Consider the following 13406-nt stretch of genomic DNA (forward strand, 5'->3'; position numbering starts at 1 on the left):
GTAAAACCATTTGTGAAAAATTTCATAAAACGATTTAGTCTACCATTAATAATATACATGAAACAATAAAATAACTACCATTCAATATCCGACATGTATTCTTTTTTTATATAAAACATATTGCAATTTTCTTCCATTTTTTTAAACAAAATTACAATCATTTATTTTGGGGAAAAAAAATACATGATAAAATGGGCTAGTTACAAACTAAAACTATCGGGTAACGTTATTCTGTTACATAACAATATTTTCTTTCAGATCTTTTGTGCTTGAAACAAACGAAAGTGGTATCCGATAGCTAGTAACAAATATTTTAGAAAAATATGGAGAAGAGTGTGCCTAATCTTCTCACTTTCATCTCGGAAGGCTATAAAAAATATATCAGTACTAGCTGGATACCCACCCGTTTCATTGAGCATAAAAGTAAAGACCAGCGCGTAATAGCCTGCATCTTCCTTGCTCTCGCTTATCTCCCTTCCATAACACTCGAAATAGGGGTAGAGATTGTTTTACACAGGTATAATATAGGTATGTACAGATTAAAATTTTTTTTAAATGTTATATAGTCTTGAGTCATTGGGCGTATCAGAACTGGTGGCCATGAATTGTATCTCATTCAACATTTTTACACAAATCTTTAATTTATGGTTCAAAATTATGCTCATAGATAGAGTAGTTAAATGTCATGACTAAATTTAATTGACTTAAGTGTGAGATCCGTGGAAAAATTAGTTTTCTATTTATCGAATCAGCTACAATTTTAATGACATCGCAGTATGGATGATTGATGATCTAAAATTTTCGATTTTCGCTAAAAACTAACATTTATCAGTTTTTTTGTTTTAAACTCTAGCCTGTGAGCCACATTTTATTAAACTATTCTTTATTATTATTATTATTATTATTATTGCTTTGCGGTTTAAAAAGGATACCCCTCAAAGTAAAAACTGTAGTTCACTAGTTTTAATCACTTTAAAAAAAACTATTTTCTGTGGTTTAAATGAGATATTTTAATGAAACATATGTACCTCGATCAATTCTTCTCTAATAGTTCTTTAGAAGCTTCAGGTTTTAACTTTTAGTCAAAAATTTTATTATATTATTATTATTATTATTATTTTTTTTTTTGGATCATCACGCCACTACACACCGTGTTCAACATGAGCTTTTATATTATTCCCAAGGATATTTTGTGCCACAAATCAGCTTTAAATGGCGAAAGTGTACGTCAAAAATCTTTTTTCACTGGATTAGAATGTAAAATCCACTAAAAATTTGACAAACATTAAACAGTTTTTACAACATTCTATCAAATATTTCTGTTCATTGAACTATGAAAATAACTAAAGGTTATTTATTCTACTTAAAATAACTCAAACGTCAAATATTATGGTACTGACCACATCAATAATGGTAGTAGCTTTATTATGTAAGGGTATGGTTCAAAAAGAAAAATGATTTATAAAACATGTACCACCTATTTATACCTATAATAAATGTGTTTTTAAAATCGAAGAAAAAAAAAGTAAATATTATAAAAGTAATAAATGTCGTTAAAATTTTTATTACATAATCTTTTAAAAACCAATTTATCACATAAATTACTCAACTGTATCAGATGAAAAATCTATTAAGAATTTCCAAGGTCAAATCTTTCATCAATTATTTTATGATTTAGTAATTATTGGTTGTTATAAAAAATATTTTAACTATAAAATTTCATTTCTTCTGAGATTTATTTAAGCATAATATTCTCGTTTCTCTAAATCAGGCATGGGCCAGTTATTTTAAGTCGAAGTCACCATTGTTATAACTTTATTGGGTGCCATAAACTTTATTGTGTGTCTCTTTATCTAAGTTCGTATTGCTCATAGAGCTATCTCAGTTTCTTTTATGAGATACTGATAGTTAATGAGATAGGTAGAAAAAAAAATATTGTCTCTCTGTCTTACTCGTATTTTTGGTTGTCACTGGTAAGGTTGTCACTGTCTTACTCGTATTTTAGATACAAAAGTATGAGTGCCTTATCTAAGCCACGTTTGGCCATGCCTGCTTTAAATGATAAATTTTTTTTGTTTACGTTTATTTTAAAATACTGCCCTTTTGTCTGATAATTCTTTACAAGGTAGAATAAATATAGCAAACTAGAAAGTCGATTAGCTGGATAATATATAAATGTTTTTGGTTGGGAAAATGGTAAATTTTATTGAGAGTTACAACAACTGTTTTGTCTAGAATTTTGTTTCCAATTTTATGCTAATAGTCTGCCATTGTGTATAAGTAATTCTTCATTGAAATCTTTTGTATAATTTAAATACCAAACAAATAAAATTCACTGCTCGTAGTTCAAGGGTAAATACTCTTAGAAAAAAGGCGTGACTTAAATACTTTCACGATTTAATACATGAAACATACGCTTAATTGAATATAATTTATTAAGGGCATTGTATTGTTATCATGAATTCTAAATTATAATTATCTGCAAATGACCGCTAAAATATTTTTAACTAACCATGAAATATTTCTACCAGCATAAATATGTTATTACTAAATTCGAAAATATTCCACAGCTGCAATTAATTAAAGTTATTTTTGAATTATTTATACATTATTTCTCATTTTTACATTTAAAATACCATCGAATTAATTATTATTAGCGAATTTCTTCCTCAAGAAAATCAGTTATTGATTTTGTAGGTACTAAGGATGAAATATTTCTTAAATTTATTCAAATGTCTGTCTGCCGTTTCTGCCAAGAGTAAATAGTTAAATAGTTTAACAAAAACTTAAAGTGATTAAGAAAAATCATTTATTTTTTTGAACTTATAGAAATTATTTTTCACTTTTTAGTTCAGTTAGTTACAAAAGCGTGTTTTTTTAGTTTTTTAAACTGTTATTTATTTTCTACTTTTTAATTTAGCCGTACAAAAGCGTGTTTTTTAGTATTTTAAACTATCATTTATAAATATTACGGAATGTTATCTGCGCTTCCACCATCTTAGATTTTTAGTTTATCGTTAATCCTGAAGATCCTCAGGATATTCAGACAAACTTATGTATATGTAATTATTGTTATTCCATTATTTTTACCAGCCCTTGATAAGTGTGCGAAGTTTCAATTAAATCCGACGTCTTGAAGTGGGTGAAAATTGCGTTCAAAGATTCCGTTACAATAATACACATCAAAGTAATAAAAGCGTGTTCAAAATTTAGTTTCATGTAAAATATTTAAACAGCGTTTATCGAATATATTTTGAATCTGCAAATTTTGATTGTTTAAAAATGAAAATTAACGATAAAAAACATAAATTAAAAAAAAAAAAATTTATTTTCCTATAATAATTTATTATTTTTTCGAAATAACTGTTCGTTGTTAGCATAAAATATAAAAAAGAAAATAAAAACAAACTGATGATAAAGCTAATAAATTTAATAATGAAATTTAAAAAATAGTATGAGCTTTTTATTTAAAAAAAAAAATAATAATAAAAAAGTAATAAAAGTGATTGATGCGAGAAAATTTTAACAACTTGTTTTATTCATTTGCAATAGCAATATACATAGATAAATATTTTAACCTCCATATAAAACATAATACTGTGTCCAAAAAATAAGGTGACGTTATGCGTCATTTGCGTAACGCTATTCGCCTAAAAAGGCCGAAATTAAGGAAAGACAATTCATGGCTTTTACACTACGATAATGCACCATCCCATACTGCACTCATAATTCGTGATCATTTCGTCAAAAACTCAACTCATATCGTTCCGCAACGGTATTTACCTGATAACCCCCGTATTTACCTGATCTGACGCCATGCGACTTCTAGCTGTTCAGCAAGCTCGAAAGACCGCTCCTGGGACACCGTTTTGAAACGATAGAGGAGATGCAAACCGCAGCGAAGACGGAACTGAAGGCAATCCCAGATAGTGACTACAACCAGTGTTTCGAAGATTGGAAAACCCGTTGGCATAAGTGAATTGCATCGGGAGGGGATTACTTTGAAGGGGATGAAATTGATTTGGAAGAATAAATAAAGAATTTTCAAAATAAATACAATGTCACCTTATTTTTTGGGATGTTGAAAAGCGACTTCAAATAAATAAATAATCAATCAATGAATAATTTTTTATTAAAATGTTTAAAAAAGATTGTCGAAAAGATCAGTCCTGGGGACTGTCGACGAAAGTGAAAACTTAAAACTTTGGAATAACTTTTTTTTATAAAATTAGCTCATGATTTTTATGTGAAAATAACTCAACTGTACGTAAAAACTTTTTGTCTGTATATAGAGGTTGATTTACATCAGAGGTTACGTAGTATTCATTTTAGATTTTTTGTTCTTTGTTGGTAGAATAAAGCAAAAATAGCAAAGTTAAATGTTATAATGAAAGCCTAATAATAATAAAAGCTCATTCTTATTCGTTTTCATTCAGGTAGATTTATAAATAAATGCTTCAGCAAATTTTTTTTATAATTGAAAATACCAAAAAAGACGTCAAACCGTTTTAAAAACAATAACTGGAAAGTATAAAAAGGAAGATAAAAACTAACAGAACTAATTCTTGCTTATCAATGTTGGAACGGATTTTAATAATTTATTGGTTGGTTGTTTAATTACCAAAAAAATTGATAAAATACATTACCATCGACAATAATATACGAGATATTATGTATAAATCTACTTTGTGCTGAAATTTAAGACTTTATGAGCAAACGTTTAAAACAAAAGTTGTTTTTGAAAAACAGACAATAGTTTTTTTTTTTGAATCTTAATTTCTGTTTGCATTTTTATAACTAATCAAAATGGATACTGACAACAAAATAATAAAACTGTTTTAACTAAATGATATTAATGCGAATATGGTCACCTGAGATTCCGATTTGTAATTTGGACTGTTGCGAATAATCTAACGATTCTTTGTTTATAAAGGAATATTTGGAAATGAAGATTCAATTTACATATTGTTTAAATAAATTAACCTAATTTGTTGTTTCTAAAAGTTGCAAGATAGTGTTTTTAGCCCCCGGACTAAAAGAAGGGGTGTTATAAGTTTGACCGCTATGTGTGTGTGTCTGTGTATTTGTCTGTCTGTGGCATTGTAACGAATAAACGGATGAACCGATTTTAATCTTCAAAATCGATTCAGTTTGGAAAAGGCATGTCGTAAATTTTAACATATGAATAATTACTATGGAAATGAATGGTCAAATAAACTTGACTCAATTCATTTTGAAAAGTGAATTGGTAAAATAATTAGGTAATTCAAAACAATAATTCAAAAGAACAAACTCAAAAATTTGTCCCAAAAAATGATAGCTCTCTAATTATCCTTTTCATCTCATCTGATGTCCTTGACCGTCACTTTGATATTGATAAAGGAAGGAGTGTTATAAGTTTCAAGTGTTTATCTGTGCGTTTGTGTGTTTCTCGGTGGCATCGTGGTCCCTAAACGATCGAACCGCCTTGATTGAGAACATTTTATGTAGCTTACTTTCCAAAAATAGGTTTACAAGGAATAAATCGCATTTGTCGGGGGTTTTTAAAATTTTGTAAATGTAGTGTTTCAATGAAAATCACAGTATTATAATTTATAATCATAAAATATAATAAGATCGTAAATCTCATTTTTTAAATGATCTGACTATAATAAAACACATCTATTTTTCTCCAGATATAAAAACTCGACTGCTATTTTACCCGTACATTGCCTAGCTTGTAATCAAATTTCACAATCTACAAAAAAAACGTCTTGCTCATTACAACAGCTAACTGAAGTTCTCTTTTATAAGAGAAATTTTATGAAGAGAAAATAAATTTTAAATTGAAAATGATTTTAATTTTGTTTTTTAAGGGATCAGTATCAAAAGATTCTCTATTGGTTGATCAAAAACTTAGTGTAGGTCATAACATCGAAAACGATTAGAGCACAACCAGTAAAAAGTTGCTTCGAAATAACAAAATCTCTACTGAATGCCCTGGTCTGGCAAAAAAAGGCGACAAATGGACTGACAAACGGAGTAAAAGGATAGTTTGGAGATAGTAATGTCCTTAGATAGACAGGTTTTGGCTTGAGACCGTAAAACAGAAAAAGACACGGAAGCTTAACGATGAGCTTATACTATTGCTTCGTAATAAATTGCTCCATTTAACAGGGTGCCGTTTTATGTGGCCTTACAGGAAGGAACTAAGATGAGAGAAATAAAAGATTACAAACTGAACGAGTAGGGTCAGGTAACACAATCGATCAAAGGTTTTTACACGAAAAAAAAGCACATCACGGTTCAAATCCTTATTTAGAAACGACAGAACCCAATTCGAGTATCATTCGAATTTCCTACTCATACGAGTATGATTCGGTAATTCTGTTAATATTTTATATATTTTTTTATTTCAATATCAGTTTCAAAGTTACGATCTTTTTAAGCTTTTGGGCCATTCTTTAACATGTAAAAAACAGGAGCATAACCAAAATAAAAGTGGAATTGCCTAACTTTACCGCTAATTTTATCTATGCCTTACTTTTGTTGCAAATGAATACCTACGATTATTTATTTTTGCAAACATTTCATTGTGGATTTATAGTCAGATTTGTTCTTTTACAAAAATCTGCACTATTCTTTGTCAGCATTTTTGAAAATTGCGATGTTCTTAAAATTTCGCAATATATTGATGTTCGAGAACTTTGCTTAAGATTAGCACGAAGAAATATTTTTTGCGAAACCACAAAATAATAACACTTAACTTTAAACTTGCCCTACTGAAATAAATTTTTAAATGGTGATAGACCTAAAGCCAGGCGTTCTATTTCACATTCTATTCAGAAGGGCTGTAAATGAAAGTCTGAGAAGTTGTTGTCAAGGTTGAGTCTAGTAACTTGTTTCAATTGTCCGTCATTTTTAAAATTGTGATTCTCAAGGGGTCTGACGACGCACATACCTCAAGGAATGAATTTATAATTTTTAAGACCTCCAAAGTCTTAAGTCTCGTCCTGAAAGAAAAGTCCTTAACAGCATCTGAAATTTACAGCCGATTTGAATTGACTGACAAGTACTACCTCCTGGCCCTATAACTATTAATTATCTGGTTTGATCTCATTTACTTAATACTATAATTTGTTTGAAAATTGGCCAGACTAATAATAAAATTTATAGCATTTATAAATTTTTATTTTCGAAAAAATTTGGAGATTATAAGAAACACTTTCACTGTAAATAAACAGATTAAAATTCTGTATATATAAATATCCAAAATTTCAATCAAAATTCAGTTCAGAAATTATTTTTGAGTAACTGTAACAATGAAATATTTCGCGATATTATTTTTTGCAACGTTAGCTGTTAGTTTCGTAAGTAATTTTTAAAATGATCAAAAAAAATTTTAATTGAGTTTAAATTCTGAGCAAAGTATTGAAGAATTAAAAAACTAATACATTTTTTCCAGATTGTGACTTTTGGGAATGCCGCAACTATTAATGCAAGTAATACGAGATCAGAGACTAATAATGAGGAATCATCAGGTACTTTATTCTGAAATTTTTTTTGTTCTGTTGCCGTTATTTTATTTACTTATTTATTAAAATTATTTAGCTAAATCTTCTAGTAGTTCAAGTAACAGTTCCAGTTCTCATTCCATTTCAAAATCTGTTGTAAAGGTTGATAGTAAGTAAAATATTTTTTTTAACAACTTAATAAACTAATCACTTACCAAAATATTTAGCCTTCATTTCATGGTTGATTTTAAAAACACTAAATTTAGGAGCACCAAGAAAAAAGGACTTCATATAATATTTTGGTTAGTAACTCTTTACCTGATAGGTATGATTAATTATTTTGAGTGAAAACACATCGATTTAGATATCGATGGGGAAGTTCTAAAACGGTATCCATAGAGAATTTTAAGTTTCACCACTTCGTCCTCAACCACCCAACTTTGAAATTTTAAATAACTTCCCATACCTTGTTATACATCATTTGAATGGAGATAAAATTCTATCCTCACCACGATAAAAAAAATGAAATCGATCGATTGGTTCTCGACTACACAGAATATGAAAGATATCCACTCTTAAAAACTCTTGACCTGATGTGATTATTGTTTTGAGTGGATACACGTAGATTTAGATATTGGGAAAGTTAAAAAATGGTACCCAGAAAATTTTAGGTTTCTTTCCTTCATTCCCACCCACTCTAACTTTGAAATTTCAAATGGCACTTCCTACTTTGTGAAACCTCATCATAGTTTATGAATAAATAATAAAATGACTCTCTAGGTGATGGTAATAAACAGGAACAAACTGAAAAAGAAAAAGAAAGCAATGCAGAAAGTTCCAATAATGAAGAAAGTAGCTCTGATTCTAAGAAAAATACCTCAATAAAGGAAGCGGTAAGTCCAAAAACTAGAGATTCTTCACTCTCACGGACCAAAAGAGACGCCGATTTTGGAAATATTGAACAAAGTATAATTCCTAATATAATAGGATTGTTAAAAGAAAACATAGGTGACTTAGGACGAAATATTGATAATCATGTACAGAATGGTATTCAAAAAACAAATAAAATTATTGGAGATATATTAAAATTGGTTCATACAAACTAACTTAAGTGAAATATCATGATTTCCGATTACATTCTGCCATTGTCTATTTAAATTATTCAAATTGTAAAATAATATTTATTTAAATTCAAATTAAATTTAATATTTGATTAATCAGTAAACAAATATTTAATTTAATATTTCTTCTGCTTCTTTCTAGAATTATTTATCCTTACTTCCTGTAAATTTTTTTTTAATTTTCAGCCACTCTTAATGTGTGAAAATTATAAATAAATAAATTTTGCATTTAATAATTTGCATGGTCAACTTTATTTGGTAGAAAATTTATTTATTTATATTTTCTACCAAATAAAATTCAATAATGTGGATTACCACAAATTAAAGTTCTCGATGATGAATAAGATAAATTATCCCAGCTTTGGTGGGTTTTTTAATTTTTTGTTGTTGTATATTCCAAACTATTTGCTGTTTTAACCTACTTTTCATAACTATAGTCCTTCAAATATTCATTCCCTTTTTTCAAACTTAACTATTCTAATTTATCCTTTTTTTAAGTGTTTCATTCAATTTTTCATTATTATTCTGGTTTTTTAACATATTATTCAGGTAGATTCTCTAAAGATCGTATAATAAGGAATTCGATTTATATAGAGCGAACAAATTGAGATTATAAGTTATTTATATTTTAAATAAAAACAAAACGGTATAAGATATCAATCGAATTTTATGGTAATTTTTAGACATTCTAGTTTAATTGAATTGTATTTTTGAAAATGAAAAAAGCCTTTATTAGGAAAAGCGTTAATTTGCATTAAAACATTTAAAAAATAAAGTTTATAATATGGTAAATAGATATCTTATGCCATTTTGTATTTATTCCGATTTAAAAATGTATAAGTCTTACTTGATCAATCTTTTATTAATATTTTTATTTTGCAGCAAAATGTGGACGTTAACGTCAATAATCCTATTGTTGTGGTAGGTAAAAGCCCTGAACCACAAATTCAACAACCCGCGCCACAAGCTGGTGTAAGATCGAGAAAACCAGACACTCAAATAAGTCCACAGCAAGCAACTAATGTATATGAGGCAACGGTTAATCATCTATCAGAATTATATAATGCTATATTCGAATTGCAAGACGATATTAAATCTACTCAACAAAGTATGCAGAATTTTAATGACGTAGTTGGTCAAGCTTTAACTGCAATTATTAATTCTTTAAATGATTTAGTGGATAAGGTCAATGAATTGACCAAGCATGCAAATAATATGGTTGATGGCTATAACTATGTTGCAAATCAAGTTGCCAATGAAATAAACAATTAAAGAAATAAAAGCCCGACTGCGTTAAATAAAATCAGAAAAGAAAGAAATAAGTCCAGTAGTGGAGACTTCAACAGTCAGAGCCGATTAAAATATACAGCGGCTCAAATCTTTCCAATAATGGGTCTCGACTGTTGAAGTCGTTATGTAAACAACTGGACTGGTTTTTTTCTTTTCAGATTTTATTTAACGCAGTTGGGTTTTTGATTTTTTAATTATTAATTTTATTTTAGAATTGTTAGTGTCCCGTTATATTCCTAATTTTCAAACATAAGTATATTATATTTTTTGTAATCTTCATTTTATTTCCTCTATTTTTTAATACCCTACTCGATAGGTTAATTTTGGATTTGAAATTTTTTCTATTCACTAGAAAATATTAATTTTTTACAAGTGGATGTGAGCTACTACTAAATTTTAAGGATATTTTCTTGATTTCTTTGTATTTTTGTATTTTTATACTTATTATGTTATTTTAAAAATAAAGAAAGTTTATTATGTAATTATATTGTTATTGATTTTTCGAATAGTTAAAACTGTCTGATAATTACAATTTATGTTGATAGAACATGAAAAATTATTTAAAATAAATTGTCCTAAATTGATTCTTAAAACAGCAATTTTCTCAGGCAGCAGAACTATATATCAACAAATCCAGTACTATAACTTTATTTCAATCAGAAAAGAAATGTCAAAAATTTTTCATTTAATAGCTTCATAAGCAGTTAATCTAACGTAAATACAAGCCTATCAAAGTAATGATAAAAATATTTGAATAACAAAATTTTAATTACATTGTTCGTTTATTGGGCTATCAAAAAATTAAATAAGAACAATAATAATAAAATATGCCGGAAATATATGATGCACTCAAATCCAAACTTAGTATGTACGTCAAACGTTTCAAATTGTTCATATATCAGAGTATATTAAGTTTAGTCAATGATTCAATTTTTGCATTTATAGCATCAATTATTTTTGTGTGCCTAAATGGCCGAGCGGTCTAAGGCGCTAGTTTTAGAACGTTGGACTATTTAGACTTAGGTTGCGTTGGTTCGAATCCAGGCAGCGGCAGTGTGAACAATTTATAATTAATGGGAGTGCAGAATTGATTACATTGTCGTCGCTTGGAAAAGAACGAAGTAACCGACTCCACCCACATCAAAAATGTAATTGTAAATATGATTGTAATTAAATAAATAAAGATTAACAAATAATGATGTGGGTGGCCTCTGTGATTAGGCATGCGTCAGAAAAACGGAGGTTAAACCCCCATTATTATATATTAAGTTTAGTCCCAAGCTTGTAACACTTAGAAATATTGATGGTAGAAACAAAATTTTGTTAAAGTTGCTCAGGAAAGCATGTAATTCATTAACTGAATTTATATTTGGTTTTTTGTAGTACGTACTATAGTTCAGTGAATATTTAAAAAATAATTTGTCTTCTTCAATATACATCCTTCTAAATAGCTACGGATTTCCACGACCCACAACAATGAGATTTATATTTTACATTCATATTTGCCCTTTGTCCTTTGAATGATCTATCCACAAGATTCAAAGAAAAAAATAATTCCATTTTCTGGACAGTTCCAAGTTTATGAAGCTTGTATTTTTACATTCTTATAGTGACTTAAAAATAATTTTCAAATCTTTAATGGAACGTCTATTACAAATATAACAATTTAACGTTTGTAAACTTGGGTTTAGATTATTGAAATGGTTTCATTGAAAAATATGACGACATTTATATTAATTATATAATACCAATAAAAACCGAATTTTTAACAGCTACTTAAGGATTAAACTTAATGATTTTATTAATATTAAGATTAACAATTGTATGGATATAAATAATCCAAAATTTATAGACAAATGTAATCCAATTCTAATTAGAACATCAGTGGTATTTCCAAATTGGGAAAAGCCACAATGAGGTCGCTCAGCGTTTTTGCTCTTACTTTAACAATAACTTTGGTAAGTAAATTTATTTACATATGTTTTATAAATTCGTTATAGTAGTATGTATATGAAAGATTTTTGTCCGAAAATTTGAGATTTCTCGTTTTCAAAATAGTACTTTTAGACATTGGTCTATGTAAGATATATATTAAGGACATGAGCCTCCAATGCCTATCTGAACGAGGTCGTGTCATCGGTCGTTGTGTACTTTGTATTGCCCATCAGGCTGTCTAAGTGATTGAAAACGATTGAAATTGTTGAATTGATTGAGAACAAAAGACAGTCTGATGTTCAGTACAAAGTAGGCAACGACCGACTCGCTCAGATTGGCACCTTGTTTCCTGCTACCTTAATAGTTAGTTTTTCGTCTTTAATATATATGTTCTTGTTATGCCGTTTATATATGAAATACTAGCAGATACTCGCCCGCTTTGCTGGGAAATTTCTTCTTTAAAAACAAAAATTATCACGTTATAGCCCTCACTTATCCTCCCTTTTGTTCATAATTTTATAGAATTTAATTTTTTGGTGTGGAACTCTACTTTTTTTGAAAATGAAGTTTTGCCCATGATAATCACTGACATTGTAACTTTTTTTGAAGTCCAATCATTAAATTAACCTGATTTTTATGCTTTTTGGATCAAAAATACCTCACCCACCGAGTTTCATCAAACACCAAAACAAAAATTTTTTTTCCGATTTCTTGATTTTTTCGAAGGGGTGTCCCTTTTTTTTAGCCCCAATTTCGATAAAACTCAGTATATAAGGTAATTTTGGCAGGTAATTTTTAGCTTACTATCTATAAGGTATGTCAACAAGTAACTCAAGTCAATTGTTTATTTTCACTTGTTTTCTGAATGAAACGGCCTTTGTTTCCTATGAATTTTTAGAATGTCTTAACATATTTTATTTTCAATTTGATATTTAATTATTTTACTGTGTACCGATTCATACAAGGTTTTATTAATAAAAAATGTCTGTTTATACATATTTAGGCATTATTATGTGTTAATGCTGCTCCTAAACCCGGCTTATTACAAAATGTTGCACATGGAATTGGAGGTGCTGTGAAAGGAGTTGGCAACACACTTGGTCTAAACAAAGTATTTAACAAAAAAGTACAGAAAATAGCTAAAAAAGAAGTCCAAAAGGTATTACATGCATTAAACATCAACATCAGCGACAAAACTATAGATGCAATTTTCGATCCAGTAATAAAATTATTGAGTCAATTAACGGATGAACAATTGGCAGACATTACAAAAGTAGCAAAAGCCGTTCTCAAATTTTTAAAAGAAAATAATATTTCTATATCATTGGAAGACATTAAAAAATACATGGATATATTGGCCAAAGCTTTGTCAAATATTGAAACCGCTATTAAAAGCGAATCTCTGAAAGCAGCCCAACAGTCAAATAATGCAATCGATATTACAAGCGAATCTCCCAAAGCAGTTGAGCAGATTGAGTAGATCTTTAATTACTATGAATAGTTATATGGTTACGTATTACTGACTTAAATTAATTGAAAAAATTGTAATTACTAAATAATAAAAATA

General features: G+C 28.5%; 2 protein-coding genes across 2 annotated transcripts; both read left to right on the forward strand.

The window, feature by feature from the left end:
* Positions 1-7284: 7284 nt before the first annotated feature.
* On the forward strand, positions 7285-10062 carry LOC123298421 (trinucleotide repeat-containing gene 18 protein-like). The gene is made up of 5 exons (XM_044880416.1): positions 7285-7349; positions 7445-7520; positions 7591-7662; positions 8274-8386; positions 9497-10062. Exons 1-5 carry the CDS (start codon positions 7302-7304, stop codon positions 9884-9886), a joined length of 699 nt encoding a protein of 232 aa, XP_044736351.1. The 5' UTR covers positions 7285-7301; the 3' UTR covers positions 9887-10062.
* A 1684-nt stretch (positions 10063-11746) lies between these two features.
* On the forward strand, positions 11747-13406 carry LOC123298425. Its single transcript, XM_044880420.1, has 2 exons — positions 11747-11862; positions 12843-13406. Exons 1-2 carry the CDS (start codon positions 11818-11820, stop codon positions 13317-13319), a joined length of 522 nt encoding a protein of 173 aa, XP_044736355.1. The 5' UTR covers positions 11747-11817; the 3' UTR covers positions 13320-13406.

Source organism: Chrysoperla carnea, chromosome 4, assembly GCF_905475395.1.
Source record: "Chrysoperla carnea chromosome 4, inChrCarn1.1, whole genome shotgun sequence".
NCBI lineage: Eukaryota > Metazoa > Arthropoda > Insecta > Neuroptera > Chrysopidae > Chrysoperla > Chrysoperla carnea.

Bases quoted from the DNA above. Each gene is read 5' to 3' on its own strand.
- LOC123298421 (XM_044880416.1), top strand. From the start codon at position 7,302: ATGAAATATTTCGCGATATTATTTTTTGCAACGTTAGCTGTTAGTTTC. The intron at 7,350-7,444 runs GTAAGTAATTTT...CATTTTTTCCAG, and splicing joins CAACGTTAGCTGTTAGTTTC to ATTGTGACTTTTGGGAATGC. The intron at 7,663-8,273 runs GTAAGTAAAATA...ATGACTCTCTAG, and splicing joins ATCTGTTGTAAAGGTTGATA to GTGATGGTAATAAACAGGAA.
- LOC123298425 (XM_044880420.1), top strand. From the start codon at position 11,818: ATGAGGTCGCTCAGCGTTTTTGCTCTTACTTTAACAATAACTTTG. The intron at 11,863-12,842 runs GTAAGTAAATTT...ATACATATTTAG, and splicing joins TTACTTTAACAATAACTTTG to GCATTATTATGTGTTAATGC.